At 38.9% G+C, this 16,304-nt stretch overlaps 1 protein-coding gene across 1 annotated transcript in view; it reads left to right on the top strand.

Annotated features, from left to right (window-relative positions):
• Window positions 1-16,304, top strand: part of LOC103353292 (netrin receptor UNC5D-like) — a 194,880-nt gene that overhangs the window by 126,369 nt on the left and 52,207 nt on the right. The window contains exons 3-4 of the mRNA XM_008276191.1: window positions 6,292-6,435; window positions 6,660-6,763. Coding sequence (XP_008274413.1) covers window positions 6,292-6,435; window positions 6,660-6,763 — 248 coding nt within the window. The remainder of the gene's footprint in view (window positions 1-6,291; window positions 6,436-6,659; window positions 6,764-16,304) is intronic.

Below are 16,304 nucleotides of genomic sequence, written 5' to 3'. Positions count from 1 at the left end.
GTATTAGGAGCAAAATGTAGGTAAAGCGTTAAAGTAAGTATACTTGTTTGGTCCCTCTGACTGATGTGTTATTATATATGATGTCATCAGATGATTAATACTGAAGCATCAGTGTGTCAGCAGCACGTTACTGTTGTAGCTGCTGCAGGTGGAGCTAGTTTGAACTGCTTTATACACAGTTCTGTACACAGGGACAGCAGATCAATTTAAGTTGTAGTCAGACGAATAATGGGATAGGGAAAAACAAAAGCAATGCTCTTATACACAAATCTGTTTTAGATTTTTTTTTTTTTTTACTTTTTCTGCAGTGTTTGATTTTTGGTGAAATACAGGATCATTTGAACGTTTATTGAAATGAAAGCATGTGACAAGTTTCAGTATTTTTTGGAGATGTTAACAAGTCTTACTAAAATGTGACCCAAATACACTGATTTTTGTAAAATCTTAGGAGGCTAGAAGGTTACAACCACTGGTTTGGTCTTTAACCATCTGTTGCAGTTTAAAAGTTTATTATATTATCCATTGTGTAGCAACTTTATTTTAGTTCTCTGCCCAGCTGATGCTGGATTTGTAGAACACTGAGAGAGAGTTAAAAAAAAATCTGAAAATTCTATATTGGTTTAACAATTTTCCAGGAATATATGTCACAAACTTCTTAGCAACTTACCATGAATTAAACGCTTCTCCCTGTGACATGTTCTCTGCTACATGTGCTGCACAGTGGAGCGCACTCTGCTGGACAGACTGTGATTACACAGTTTCTAAGCTAACCCAAGCATGTTGTCCACGTGATGTTCTGTAGAAGAAAGAAGTTTTTATTTGTGCGCATGTGTCACACCATACAGTATATGCCAATGTATCCGTGGTAGGCCAATATTTATCAGCCAGCTGATGTATCAGTTAAGCTCTATTATTTAGTTATTTTAGGAGCTAATGTTTTCAAATAAATGTGGTGGAATATAAAGTACAATGTTTGCCCTGTGAAATTTAAGAAAGTGTATAAATACCTTTGCCCATGAAGTTAGAATAAAATATTTTTTAAATTCTTCTCATGAAATAAGTGTGACAATTTGATTTATTCTTCATAGATAAAGTGTGAATCTTCTCAAAACTTTATTGATATCACAATATACATACAGTACGTATCGCAGTTGAAATTAAACCACAGCTAACTTTTGCAAACCTTGTATTCAGGCTTAAACTAAATTTGGGGTATTAAACAATAGGATTAAGGGTTTTGTTTCAATTTTTCAACCTTGGTCAGTTTAACAGGAAACACATATTCGAAGGGATTCATGCATTAGAATGCCCAGTATTGCTCTTTAAATGTCAGTCAGTCACTAATGTTCAGTATCACCACCCCTGACATGGATCAATGCGTTAAGACATGGTGGCATACTGTCCACCAGCTTGTTGATGGTGTCAGTGGGCAGGACGTCCCACTCTTCAGTCAGATCAGAAGTCAGAATGTGTTTCACCTGCTAACTGAGACTCGGTATGTAGTCATTGCACCTGGTCAAAGTGATTACTGATGTGTATATATAGAAAAAAATAAAAGAGGAATGTGTCTGAAAACAAAAAATATCCAACTTTGGGCAACAGTGTATATAGCATGAAAGGTAAATCCTGAAGTAAAGCAAAATTACGTCAAAATACTCCTTAAGTACAGTATTTGAGTAAATAGGCAGTTACTTTTTACCACTGCTAAATAAGATATGATTTTCTATTTTTAAAAAGCTCACCATAGTGTATCAGAGTTACATTTTAGAAATATTTTCCAGGAAAATATTCCCTTCATGTTTCAAAAGGGCTTTGATGTAACTCAACACTGATGCTTCCTTTACAAGCAGCTCACCTATGACTCTGCTCGAACACTGGAAGACTACTCGAGGCTACACAATGGCAAGTTGTAATACTGGAGTAATTCAGCTATATCAAAAACCGGGTCTAAAAAAAGAATAATGTGACAGAAGGCTCCAGCCTGCAAGTTGACGGGATTGGTTCCTGAGGTTTGTCACCAGTACCCTGCAGTTACAAGGTGGAAATGTTAAATCACGGTGTTGACTGTTTATTTTCCTTCCTGATGTGTAGCATATTACAAAAATGACATATTGACATGTAAACAAAGTACAAAAAAAAAGAAAAGATTTGTATTGAATGTGGGTCTGACTACTATCGTCCGTCTATACCAGTGTATGTCTTGCCCACAAACTGTTTACTTATATTTTGACAAAATTAAAGCATGTTGTTTCGGCTGCTACTTTAGCAACACCTGTTTGTACTCTATTTGCTGTAGACTACAATTCCTCGGATCACTGTAACGCTGAAGAACATGTTTAAATGTGATGCCGCCGATGTGAGGTTTGATAAAACATATTTTTTGTTATCTATGGATATCAGAGATTTTTGACGTCACTGTGAAGAGGGAAAGAAGTAACTGCAGCAGTGTGCTTTTTTTAATTTTTTCCTGAGTTGCGAGTTTTAGAGGAAGAGTGGCTAAAGGGAAACAAATCAAACCGTTCATATCTGGATGATATATTCAAATTAGTTTACATCACTGCTGCATCGAGCCAAAAGAGGTCTTCCTCAGTGACACACTGACACTGCAAATTCCTCATGATTTGATGACAAATTTACCCTCTCGCTAGAGTGCAAACTTGTGTTTTCATTTTGCTGTAGTTAAATCTGCCTCACTCTCACTTAATCAGGCACGTTGATTAAGTCTCTAATTTGTAGCAGTGGAAAGGAGGAGTAGATGGAGTGGAGGGTGGGAGTGGGGGTGGGGGTGGGTTATTGTACATAATATCAGTCAGTCATTGTGGAGGATTACAGTGTCTTCAGAGAACATTTCTGTTTTACATTACTTCATTAGGCTCCCTTTGATAACCTTTCATTTCACATTATTAGTTTTCATTTAATCCCGGCCCATGTCTAAGCTGCTGTCTGCTGTGTACGGCATGATGGCAAAAGCCTGTGGAGAGACAGTTCCTCTACAAGTGTAGGTCTGCGTAATTAAGCAATAAGCCACAAGAGGCCGAGCTTTACAGTGATTTTTGAACAGCTGCTGCGAGATGTGTTGTTAAGCACGACTTGTTAGATGTTCTGAAAATCAGTAACGATCTGCCTCCAGTTTTGTTCAGATATACCGAGGTTCTATTGATGTTACATCTAAAATAATTAATGCCAATCAAATTCAAATTATTGTTGTCTGAAGTTTTTTTTTTGTTTTTTTTTCTTTCTGTAAGATTTAGAAGATCTAATTCAGGGAATTAAACAGCATTGAGTGTGTTTATAGTGCTGATCATATCAGCATTTGCAGTAATTACTTCTCTATATAGAATTTTCCCTTATTCATTCTTGGTGGAGTCCTTCATCTCACGCTGGATTCTAATTGCCTGCCTTCACACGAGGGATTGGAAACAATATATGCATGTTTGCAGTTTCATCTCATTGATAACAGCCTCACAGTTTACTGTCCTCTCTCCTATAGCTGCATCACAGCCGCATTAAGATGCTGCTAATGCACATCACCAAATTTTCTACTGTTGTTTACTCACATTAAAAGCATCCAACCGGCAAAACACAGGGTGGCATTTTTGGTGTAGCAATCAGAGGAAACACAATTTATTAATGCAATAAGGTTAATGCCAAATGAGCTCATTCATCAAAAAGGTCTTGACTAAGCAAGATATGGTTACATTGGTCATTTTTTGGCAGCTGTTTTGCCAGTTTTGAACACTGCAAGGGCTAATAGAACAAGAAGAACCAGCCAGAGCTAAAGAGTTGCTGGTGACTGCTTATTATAGAAAAGGCCAAGTATCGATTTACTTTTTAAGTAAACAGGTCTGTTGGCTGTTGGCTGCACTGCAAAAAACTAAAGACTGACCACGTGCTCCTCTGTTGTATTGGTGAAGTCGTAGCTACTCAAGGTGGTTTTTTGTGGATTCAAGCCCACTTATTTTTACCATCAGAAACCACAAGTCAGCAAGTCAAAAAGAAGTACAAATTAAAGCTGATTAAAACAATTTTGCATTAAAGCTTCTGTTTGTGGTGTTCAGGAACACTGCATGTTGCTCGAGCAGATTCTCAGACATTATAGCATACACTGAATGACTGTAGCAAGCTGTTCTGAACTTAATGTTATCCTCACTTCAACTGCCTTTCCTTAACTTCGCCTGTGTCTGTTCAGTCTGTCGCATCCCAGTAGACACAGACATGAGTGGAGATGTAATAAATGCTTAAATAGTAAGTGGTTCAAACCTAAATGTCGCCTTTTTACCTTTGCTAGGTTTTACAAAACACTTTTCAATATACTTCTCATTTACACACCACTGGGAGCAGACCTTCCATGCAAGGCACTAGCCTGCCATTGGGAGCAACTTGGGATTTAGTGTTTTGCCCAAGGACAGTTCGGGACACGAAGGGGCCAGGGATCAAACTGTCAACCTTGTGGATATCGGACAACTTGCCCCGCTACCTAACATGACCGCCCAGAGGAGCAGAGCACTCTGGTGCACATTAATTCAGTAAATTACATAAATAAAAGACGATGCATTTTAAAGACATCGGTTGAACTTCAGGCTGCTCTTTCACTTTTCCAGCGTGGTGTGGGAGGTCCAACAGTTTCACAGGGAGGGCCTTATCTACACCAACATGCACACACAGTCACATCGTCCAACAAAAGATAAAACAGAGAAGCTCAGTGGCAGTGTAACGTCTGCTGAGGATGATATGATTCCACTACATCCTTTCATAGCAGATAGTTGTTTGCTGTTGTATTTATGCTGTATTTTTGTTCTAAAACTTGAATATTGCACCTTCACCGTGAAATATAACTTGGTTCTAAGATTCATTATAACATATTTAATAAAAAACCTAAAAAGTCAGAGTTGTTCATTTTCTACTCAATTTTTAAAAAAGAAAGAAAACCAGGTTTCGCTGCTGTCGAATCAGGTTGAGTCTTTGAGGCCTTATACAGAGATTAGATTGTGAAATTATCTGATTAAACACTAAAATTAAAAACAGAGAAATTAAGACGGTATAAGACATTAAACACCACACACCTGTTTAAGCTGTCAGGCTTTGGTTGTGTCGCTGATTTTGCTGCAGTTTGCTGCAAACTGAGCTGCATCACCATTGAACTTTTACAATATTTAATTAGCATCACATCAACTCCAGGATCTATCCATAGGCTCTAATACTAGTTTTCTTTCAGGGGGTGGGTATTTGTTCTTGTCACCCCCTTTCCCTACTGTGCAGGCTTAATTGCATGCCGTGGGGAGTGATGAGTTTGGACACTAGACACCAAACATTAGCTGTTCATAACTCTTTATTCACATATTAATAAATCTGTTCAAGCTGGCTGACTGAAATTCAGGTTTCTGCAGGGTTAGACAGACATCACGCACGTTGGTTGAAAGCTGCAATTTCCTAGATACCAATAAAGCCACCCTATTATACATTAATGGCCCAAGCCTGTCATCTTTTGTGCATAGTCTGACATAATTGAAATACCGGGCTTTTAAATTCCCATCAGTTGTCTCAGAAAATGCTCATCTCATGCCAGCTCATTATGGGCTGCATCACAGACAATATACCGAGATTAACGAATGACCTGTGTGACATTAAGTCAAAGTTGTGCTGCAGAAATAGATGATTCAACTGTCATAAAAGGTATCTGTGTACATATGCAGTAGTTAATTGCCCTGTTTTGCCTCTTTCTCCTACCTTAATTTATAGGCCATTGAAATGTTGTCCAAGAAAAACCCTGAGTGCTCACACTCCCCATTAAAACAATGAGAGGGTGATGTGTTCCTCCTCTCAGTTAATGCATCTGCTAGAGAGCATTGAGTGTCACTTCTGTATAAATGGGTTATGTTTTACACGAAAGAGCGTATGAATGCTCACAAACTATTTCTATTTCTTTAGCAAGAATTTTGCATTGCTGTCCATCTTTTTGCCAAACTCTAGCTTCAACAGAGCTTCGTCAAAAGGCTAGAAATGACACAGGTGTTAATATTCAGAGTGAAGTAGTTAGCTCAATGAATGTAAACTGGATTGAAGTGTACAGTTTAAATTGTTGTCCAAACAAAATCCCTGAAATGTATTTGGTTTGACAAGCGGTGTCTCCTCCATCTCCTCCTGGCAAATGGCAGATCTGTTTACTGCTGATAATCTTATCAGATTCAAAATTCACTCATCATCTTGTCCCTACAAATCTTCATCTCTTTGATTGATCATCCCTGCAACGTAATGAAAGCTAATCTTAGCAATCACCCATTTTGTCTGCAGGGCTGAAGATCCGTGAAGTGATGATCAACGTGTCCCGTCAGCAGGTGGAGGACTTTCATGGCCCAGAGGATTACTGGTGTCTGTGTGTTGCCTGGAGTCACCTGGGAACCTCCAAGAGCCGCAAGGCAACTGTCCGAATTGCCTGTAAGCAACTTCATGTCACTCTGATCTTACTGTCTGTGAAAAGGTCATGTCTCTTCATACCAGTGGCATGATTTTGAGGAAAGCATTATTATTTTATATGTCCATGTATGTTTTGCGCAAAGACAGAAGGTCACACATGAAACAATTTGACTTTTAATGTTCATGTTTGCTTGTTCTTTCATGCTGCATGTTCTTTAATGCTGCCTGTTTATTCTCTCTCCTAGACCTGAGGAAGAACTTTGAGCAGGACCCCCAAGGCACTGAGGTGCCTCTGAATGGCATGATTGTGTTGCACTGTCGTCCCCCAGAGGGAGTGCCTGTGGCTGAGGTGAGGGCTTCTTGCACTTCAAACAAGTAACATTTTCTCCTGTGTTGCCTGGAGATGGGCCGTCATCCGTCTGCTTTCCTCACAGTATAGCTCTGTTTCCGTGATGCATTGTTTTGTTACTCTCCAGCCACAGCAAATCAAAGACACATATGCACTTTTCTCCTCAGATTTGGTATAAGCCAGAGTTGTAGATGATGAGCTGAAGACACCATTTGTTTAGTTTGTCAGAGCTGCTCGGCTCAGGTTAGAGCAATCATTCTTATACTGGGAGTGTTACCTATCTATCTATATGCATTGCTATGTCTTCTGTTTGTTATGTTCTGGGGTAAAAGGATGTATGGCTATGACTTATTTAGATGTCATGTATTCATTTCACTCTCGTTCTCTTTCTTCTGAGGCTGAGTGTTTGTGTGTGTCTGAAAGGCAGCGCCTGTCATTGCCATTTTAATTTTTACTATGAATATAAAATGAGCCTCTCGCGGACAGTCCTGTTGAGTGCTGTGTTGTGCTGCGCTCTGATGTTGTGTGTCTCCATGTGGAGGCTCAGTAGGCAGATATGTCAATATCAAAGCCTGTGTGCCCAAGCATCTGAAGCTTTGCATTTACGTAAAGGCACAGTCTGTGATCTATACGTAAACAAAACGACAGCTGTACCAGCAAAATTCAAAGCACAGGACTGGAACCCTGCTATTACTCTCAAATTGATTGACAGGCCATTGCATACACTAATAAGTAATTAATGTTTTATTATGCTAATGATTTCAGCCTTGTTTGAGTGACTAATGTTTCCCAACACCGCAGTGAAACTGACATGTTCGTTATGTTTTTAAATGCAGTAAGTTGAGAAACCCATTGATTTCTCTCTGAACATGCAGCCCAGTCACAATGATTGGGACAGTGACCCATTTTTCATCAGTGTGGCTCTTTTCCAGCACTCTGGATTTGACATGAAAAATGAGTATGAGTTGAGCTGACACCAAACTTGTTTTATTTAGTTTGTTAATGTCATTTTCTTTTTTTTTGTCTACACTTTGTTTACTTAAGTGAGTTTGCATTCATGTTGGCAATAGCACTGCAAGATATTGCAAATAAACTGCCATTGCAATATTTTGTTTTTCTGCAATAAACAAAAAAACAGTTCAATAAATATAGCAGAAGTGTAACTTACCAACTGCAAGCCCCAGTCTGTGGCCAAAGCACTGCAGCCTCCACTTGTTCAGGGCGGCAGCCTTCATCACATCCATCACTTTGGCTGTTGTTACACAGACTTGACGTCTTTCATCAAGGCCCCAAGCAGCTTCTCTCAATCGCTGTTGTGATGTTCTCGCTTGTATGTTCATCTGGAGAGAATGCTGTTTGCAAACAGCAGCTTTTTAGTTGGAAGTCATTAATGAATTGGTCGGTCAGACTTATGCAGAGCTCCATTGTTCGATTGGACCCCAAGTTTGTTGTGGCTACATAATATTTACTTGTGAGAGCTCTGTTTCAACTTGTGTCTTTTGTTTTTCATACAAGGATGGCAACTTGAGAAAAATAGATGCATGATGGTATTACATTCCGCTTCTCAAACACCCGGATCATGTTTTTAAAACCCTCTTTGGTATCATGTCAACCACAAGGTGAAAAGGTATCGTATCAGTGATTTTTCTCTGCTTTTTGGAACCTTTCTCATATGGTTGAACTCTGGTAAATGCATCTCAAATAGTTGTTCGCCTCGGATGTCATTCAGCTGGCTTCGCACAGCTTTTGTTTGAATTGTCAAACAAAAAAAAGTGTATTCCTACATGTCATGCAACAACTGCTACACTACCAACAGAGTACCTTTTTTGGTCAACATTGTATTTTTTAGTCAAAATATTTTAATACGACTGATATTGCGTTTCTTTTGCTGTTTCTTTCCTGCTCTTCGTTCATTTGCGGGGTACATGCAAAGCCTGCATGTCAACAAACTCTGCCCTGTAAATAAGTAAAAAGTTAAAAGTTAAACTCAGTGTATCCAAGAACTCTTGGATAAATTATGTTCTATCAGACAGACTTCTCTTGTAGATTAGTCATAGAAAATGAGGATCTTGGAAGTTTCTCTTTTGTATCAAGCAACAAATAAAGTAGTAACATGTTGAGGAAAACAAACTCAAGCATGACGTGTCTGAGCTTGTTTCTTTGTGCTTCACGTTGCAGGCGCTGTGACACGGCTACTGCGCGTGCACACGTTGCAGTGTTGAATGCTGACGCTATATATCGTGCAGCCCCTATTGTAAAACTTCACAGGAAGCTGTTTCATTTCAGAACTTGCCTTTGCCTGGACATTCCCAGATGTTTCCAAAGCTTTATCTACCCAAGTTTCCGTACACAAGGCACTATTAAAAACATTCTAAGTATTACGCAATCAACATTACTACACAACAGGCCCTCAAAAAACTACGAATCAAAGCCTGCCTATCACAGTGTTGACATTAACATTTAAGGCATCCTTTAAAATAGCATTTATTGCAGGATTTCAAGGTCTATTGAACTGCATGACAATGTGCAAATAGAAATAAATGGGTAATTTTGCAAGAGCGTTTTCTTGATTATCGCATTTTCCGTCATAATCATTACTTCATATTTGGAACAGACATTAAAATGACACATAGTGTCTGTCACCTTGTTTGAAGAAGTGTTGTTGAAAGAAAACATTATTCTGACTCTAATTCTGAGCAGCTATGCCATCAAGCCGAGGCACAAATATTACAAATACTACAGTGGAGATAGGTCTGATCAAGACGTTCTGAGACTGAATTAACTGAACTAAATTAGAAGTTAAATTAGACTGCGATCTCCTTTGAAGTACTGTTCTTGTGCAGCAATGCACCGCTCCCAGTGCTCCTGCCACATTTGCCATTCTTTCTTGAAGTCGTATTCTGACCTTTCGAAGGTGCACATTTGCGATTTCACTATGCACAGAGAGCAAACACTGAATTCTGGTGAAATTGATTCAGCCTTTATGTTGAAAATCATCACTAATGATCAGAGTCAGATACCAAACAGCAGGCTTCAGTGGATGAGTCTCCATGACTGAAGATGGCACATGATGTCAGCAGCATGAACAAGAACATGCTCACCATTTTGTTTGATGTTCATGGTGTTGTGCACAGTGAATTTATACACCAGGGCCAGAATGTCAGTGGACAGTTCCACTGTAGAGTCTTAATACTGTGTTCTAGGGTTGTCAAAAATGTCAAAAAAAAAAAAATATGTATATGTAGATGTCCATAGCAGCTCTTTTAGCGTATTTTCCCCATCGTACAAGTAAAACGTAGTTTTTATTGCCACTCTGAGGCTTTTAGCAAGCACACAGAGAAACATAAAATTGGACTACATGGACTGATAAATACATTTCATCCCACATTAAATATAATGTGAAGTTGATTTCCACCACAAACGCACTTAACATTTTCTATGTGAATTCATGTTAGGAACTTCTGCCCGTTCCCTGACATTTTCCAGAACTGATATCATGAAACATGGTTGTGCTCGACAACATTGCTGCTTGGTGTCTGCTGTGGAAGGCCCAGAAACAATGGAGATCAAGACGCTGCTGTGTCTGGGTCCATCAGATGCTCCAGAGATTCAGACCCAGTTTGACAACCTGTTGGAGAGGATCGGTACCAGGAAATCCCTCCAGGATACCAGGATACATCACCAGAGAATCGTAACGCTGATTGGCCATCGCAACATGAATGCTCGCTTGAGTTCAGATTTTTCAACTTGTGCAAATGAAGCGTCCAGTGTGAATGAAGTGTCATTCGCACGTTTAACTCAGCGAGATTTGCATCATTCGCACGAATAACTCGCTCAATTTCCGTCATTCGCGCCGCGCTATTCGCGCTACGGCACATGTACTCGCATCTAATTGCGTCTTCACATTGACTTTACTTGTAAATCATTCGTACGAATGATTTTACTCATGTCTGGTGTGAACACAACATAAGACGTCTAAGGGAAGTCACGTTCCACTTGGACAGGTGCCTGATCACAGACATCATGCATCATGTGCATGTTTTCTGGCCATGCCAGCACAGTCATTGCTCTCCACTCAACCTGTTTGCCAGTCTTGGCTCCTTGCGAGTTCTTCCTCTTCCCCAAAATAGAATACAAGCTGAAGACTAGGAACAAAATGTTTTTTAGGACCAAACAGTGCAAACATTTTCTTACCTGCTGTCCTCAGTGCAAGTGCATGTAAAGATTGCTGCAGTGCAGACTTAACAGAATGTGACAGTGGATACTAAATAGTATGTGTCTGCTGTCTGTAGGCTTCAGACAGTGTTTAATTGTAATTTTTAGCAACAAATAAATTTGATGGGCTTTTAGTCTCATAAAATTTGTAGTACCATAAACCAAAAAGGGCCACAATTCAACACAGTTCATCATAAATTTAAGCTGAAAAACAGCACTTGTTTGTGAATATTCTGGAAATTTTAACATTTTTCTTCAGCTAACTCCATTGTGAGTTCTGTATTGTCGTATTAATAAAATGTTGCTCACAAAAAAAATGTAGATTGGAGTTTTAAGTCTCCTTAAAGGTGACAATGGATTCGGTAGCACACATAAAGTGCATAAAAGTGTGTGTGTGTGTCTGCATGTGTGTGATGAATGATTCAGCTCACACAAATGGAGCATCGGTGTACCGCGAGTCTCCCCAATGCATTGTGGTCATCAAATAGGCAACTCCTCATGCATTCATTAATGTGACTCCAGCTAACAAAGAGAATGGTAATAGTAAATAATGCAGTGACAAATCCAGCTCCCTCAAGTGTGACTTGCACCTCGAAAAACGCATTCGCATCCAGAGTTGGAGAAGTGGCTGTACTTTTCTCTTTTTATGACTTTAGGCAATGCTGAGAGGTTAAAGCCTTTTTTGTAACCAGCACTGTGAAATTTGGCTCAGAGAGAAGCTGAAGCTCAGCTACAGTTTGAGTTTTAAGGAATTGAGGTCACGATGCAGTGTGATCTGCTAAACTCTGTTTGTATTCTGAGGCATATTTATTTTGGTCAGGATATTTATTTGAAGCTTCCATATTCCCGCAGTCTGCATCCTGATGGAAATTAAAACTTGTGAAGCTGTGACAATAAATGCTCAGTTGACAAGATGCAAATGAAATGAGTTCCAACTTTGTATCCTGTTTTTACACATAAACGCTGTACAGCCGACTTTACAGCTCGAAATCCCCTTATGTCGCTGCTCTGTTCATGTTCTCGGAGGCAACACTAACAGTGAGAGAGGGAAGAACTTTATCCGCATCTTGCTGTAACTAAGCCACCCGGGAGTTTACTGGGCTGCTGTGTAGGATGTTAATGAAAATCAGAATGCCATATTATCTGTCCCAGCAGTGATAGAGGCAATAATCTGTGCACACTGTAAGTCAGACCACAGAGAATGGATCATAGTAAAACAGCTTAAGCCTGCTTCAGTTTATTGGTGACAAGAGTTTCAACTGGCTCTTCTTTTTATAGACAGAGCAGTTTACAATACACATTTTATTCACCGTGATGTTGAAGTATTATTGGCTTTGATTAGAGCACAAAAACATACATATCTTTTCCTTACATAATTATTTTTCTTCAAGCCCAATGGAAATAAAAATCTTTTTTTTTTTAAACTAAGTAATCAATGCACATATGCTCAGGGCTTGTTTTTAAATCTTGTAGTTATTTGGTCAAAATTATGATTTCTTCTTTTTTTTTTTTCCTTTTTGTATTTTACTATACCCAGTTTTTTGGTGTCTTACTGTACCAGAGAATGACTTTCCTGTACAGTGAAACCATTGACTTTACATAACAATAGACAAACCTCCATGGCGTCCCCCATAGGTTTCCTGAAGAGTGTGTTTGAAGCTCCAGCTGTCGCCATCTTGGCAGCGCCTGACTCCTCTTAACTTTCAGCTAATCCAAAAATGAGTAAAAGGGTGGAGCGCGACTGGAGCTGAGGCGAGCCATGAACTGTCCTGTGGCGCACCCACCTGCCACCTACAGCAGCTACAACCTTAATTATATAAATCTGAGTCTTAATATAATTTAAGTGGATGAGTCATTTAAAAATGCATCGCCTCTACGGAAATCAGCTATAGAGACCCAAACGTTTTTATGTAGCGGGCTGTAAATATGTTTATTTCTGATGTAAGCTTAGCCGTTTTAACTAGAGTCTATGGGGACTGACTCCCTTTGGAGTCTGTCTCAGTGGCCATTAGAGAAACTGCACTTTGGTGTTGTCCTCGTTTTTCAGCCCCAAAGGTTGCTGCTTAAGCTAAACTACATTCTGAATTATATTTTGAGGGAAATGTGTTCTCCCAGATTACATTTGTTTGTGATGTATCACAAATAGTTTAACATCTTTGCCATTTATTGTAATTCGCTTCTTTTCAGATCATATATTAGATGGGGCAGGACAAGTCAAACATCTTATGAAAGGATAACATTTTAACGTAAAGCTGCCTAAGCAAACAGCAAGTAAAAACAAAATTCAAGTGTAATGATCTCTCACAGCATGTGAACCTCAGTCTCCTGGTCTAATATTCTATTGCAGACTTGTGGCTCCTTCTCCTTACCCAGACTTTGTGGTTCTTTCAAACGGGAAATATTTTCTACAACATCATCATCTTTTCTTTCAGGGAGAAAATATTTTTCTTCTTCCAAAACATATTTAAAAAATGCATTTTAGTTGTATAGGAACATCATTTTTACAAGACAGAGTTTCTAGCATTTGCTATAAATTCTACAATATTGCACTGGAGAGCTGTTTTCATTTTTAGCTGTGCATACTGTATCTGTCTCTATCAAATCAACCATAAGCAAATAAATAAATAGACCAAATATATATACTTTTTTTTTTTTTTTTAAACTGTACTAGCATCGACATCCATGTTAGTGTTGTGTTGGCTTTTGAAACCACTTCAATCCTTCACAGTTAAACGGCACAGAGAGCCAAGAGGAGAAAGATCACCGCTATAATTATGTCTGCATAATTAATGCATGAAAACAATCAAGGAGCCATCAGGAAACCATTAGTTTCATACAGTAGCTGTCATAAGTTGTGTTTTCATAATGTATTGATATGCACCATTTGAAGTATCACATTAGAAAACGTAGTGGAAACGGCAAGATTTGGAAGAAGCATTTTTTTTTTTTTTTTTTTTAATTCGCTTTGTCATTTGGTATTTATTTTTTACAAAATGATTTAATTGGAGATGCAATGTAGTGAACATTTAAGTTACACGATTGATCGGCTGTTTCTTTCCTTGTCTTCGTCTCTGGACAACATGAACCATTTCTGATACCAGCTAGCAGTAAAGAACAATTAAATAATGTAATGATTTGAAAATAATTTCTCAAAATATCTATCCATTTTTCATTGTTGGATAGTCAATGTTTTGTTTGTTTCCTCTTGTATTTTGTGTTTTTTTTTAGCTGTTGGGAAACAGCTCCTGTCTTGACAGCTTCTTCTACTCTGTTTATTACAGCCATGTCGCCTTTATTCTCTCCTGGCCAGTTTATACAACTAAGTCTAATTCTTCTTCTTTTTTTTTTTTTGGTGATGTTTCAGAAGTTTGTTTAAAATCAGCTGGAAACACTGTAGAAAAGACATGAACTGATGAAATAGATGAAACTTTCAAATAATGGACATTTAAGGTAGGATTCCCAATATTCTGAAACTACATGGCCTATTTTCTGCCCTAAATGTGTTCAACAACTAATTGAGGAGTTATTTGTCACAACCAGGAATGCGATTAGTTTATCCACCATGTAGGAAGTGCTCATGTCAAAGTCTGACTTAAGGAGAAAACTGTCAAACCCGTTGTACAGCCTACTTAAAATGACACGCAGGAAAGTACTTAATGAGTCTTGCCAGCTGTAAATAAGCGAAGTGAAAATTGGCTTTTAAAGTTTAGTGGTGGAGAGGAAAAAAAGGTCTTCAGTAACTTTGGGGGAAAAAAAATGTTTTACAATCATTAGCCTCACATTAACCGCCCAAGTATTCCATACCAAGAGTAATTAATCATCAGGCCTCTCATCCAAAGTCATTTGAAGTGCTTAAAATGTAATTATTCAGTGATAAACATAACATTTCCAGAGATGGTGTAGCGATAAACCAAGGACACGACAAGGATTTAGCTACCCCCGCCTCCAGAATGTGTAGCTGTCAGATTCAGAGGGCTCATTTGTTTAATGTGATTTCATGAAAGTCATTGTTGCATTGAGAAAAGGCCATACATGACTGAGGGAAGACGGAGCGGGTGCAGGCATGAGGGGAGTGAAAGGAGGAGGGCGCTTGTTAATGAAAATCAACCTTAATTGAATCAGATGGAACAAAACCTCCTGCAATGCTTTGTAATCGTCTTCATGTCGCTTTCACTTCCCATTGAAGTGATTGTAAATGTAGGTCATTACATCTGCTTTCAGAATAATTGGGTGTTTAGGCCTGATGCAGGGAGGAATCGGAATGACTTATGTGTTAAGTTTAGGATGACACCTTTCTGCAAATAAACACAAAGTGCCCCAGGCCTGTCAGCACTCTCATGTCAACATCTTCAAACAGCTTGAAGCTATCCGAAAAATGAAACTCTGCCGCCTGATTCATGGACCCCCTGGTGACCATTTGATGCTGCTTTCAATATATCGTGGCTTCATTTTATTTCCTCTCTCTTATCTGGCTGGAAATGAACTGATAGTAAACAAGACAAAAGTTACTGGGGAAACTTTCCGAGGGACGGCGCTGATCTGATTTTAGCTCAACTTCGCTGCCGTTTACTGGTCAGCACGGTGACCTTGACGCCACCCTGACAGACTGCCCGTGAGGCCTGGTCTGCTGCGTTAGGTGTGGTGTAGTTCAACACTGGTTGCTGCTATCTAAGTGGAACAAATGTGCCAATTAAGCAAATCCGTTTCCTGTCCTCCCCAGGCACTTGCTTATCAGGCTTATTTGAGTCTGTCCTGTCCCTGCTTTCTCATCAGCATGTGCATCTCTCTATCGCTTTCCCCTGAAGGGGAGACTCTAGGAACGAGACAGAATGCATATCACGCTCCGGGATTATACACTTCCTGCAGCAAACACTGGAAAAGACTAAAGGAGGGCCAGAATGAGACAGATTAATCAAAGCAAAAACATGAAACAGAAAAAGCAGCCACAGCACAAAACGATTATTTGAATTTACTGTAGTGTAAGAATTCTAAAGATAAGGAACCCAAAAAAACTCATCACCAAAGAGAATTCACATTCATTCTAGTGATCACAGACAGACGAGAGCCACGAGTATTTGGTCAGTTATATTAAAGAGGACAACAACTGCTGTTGAATATTTTAATCAAGATTCATCTTTCTACTTCAATTTTATTCTTTTATGTACCCCTTTTTCTCTCAGTTCAAAAGTCCTTTACAACAGTCTGAATAGCAACCAAAAGCCTTTATAGCTTCTAAAAGACGATAATGGTAAGTGTGAGCTTTAAATTTATTCAACAGTCATTCATTTTAATTCTTCTTCTTCTTCTTCTTCTTCTTCTTCTTCTT

This window comes from Stegastes partitus, unplaced genomic scaffold (assembly GCF_000690725.1).
Source record: "Stegastes partitus isolate 25-593 unplaced genomic scaffold, Stegastes_partitus-1.0.2 Scaffold66, whole genome shotgun sequence".
Taxonomy (NCBI): Eukaryota; Metazoa; Chordata; class Actinopteri; family Pomacentridae; genus Stegastes; species Stegastes partitus.
Note: the sequence above shows the minus strand (reverse complement) of the source record. Positions and strands in the feature narration are given on the sequence as shown.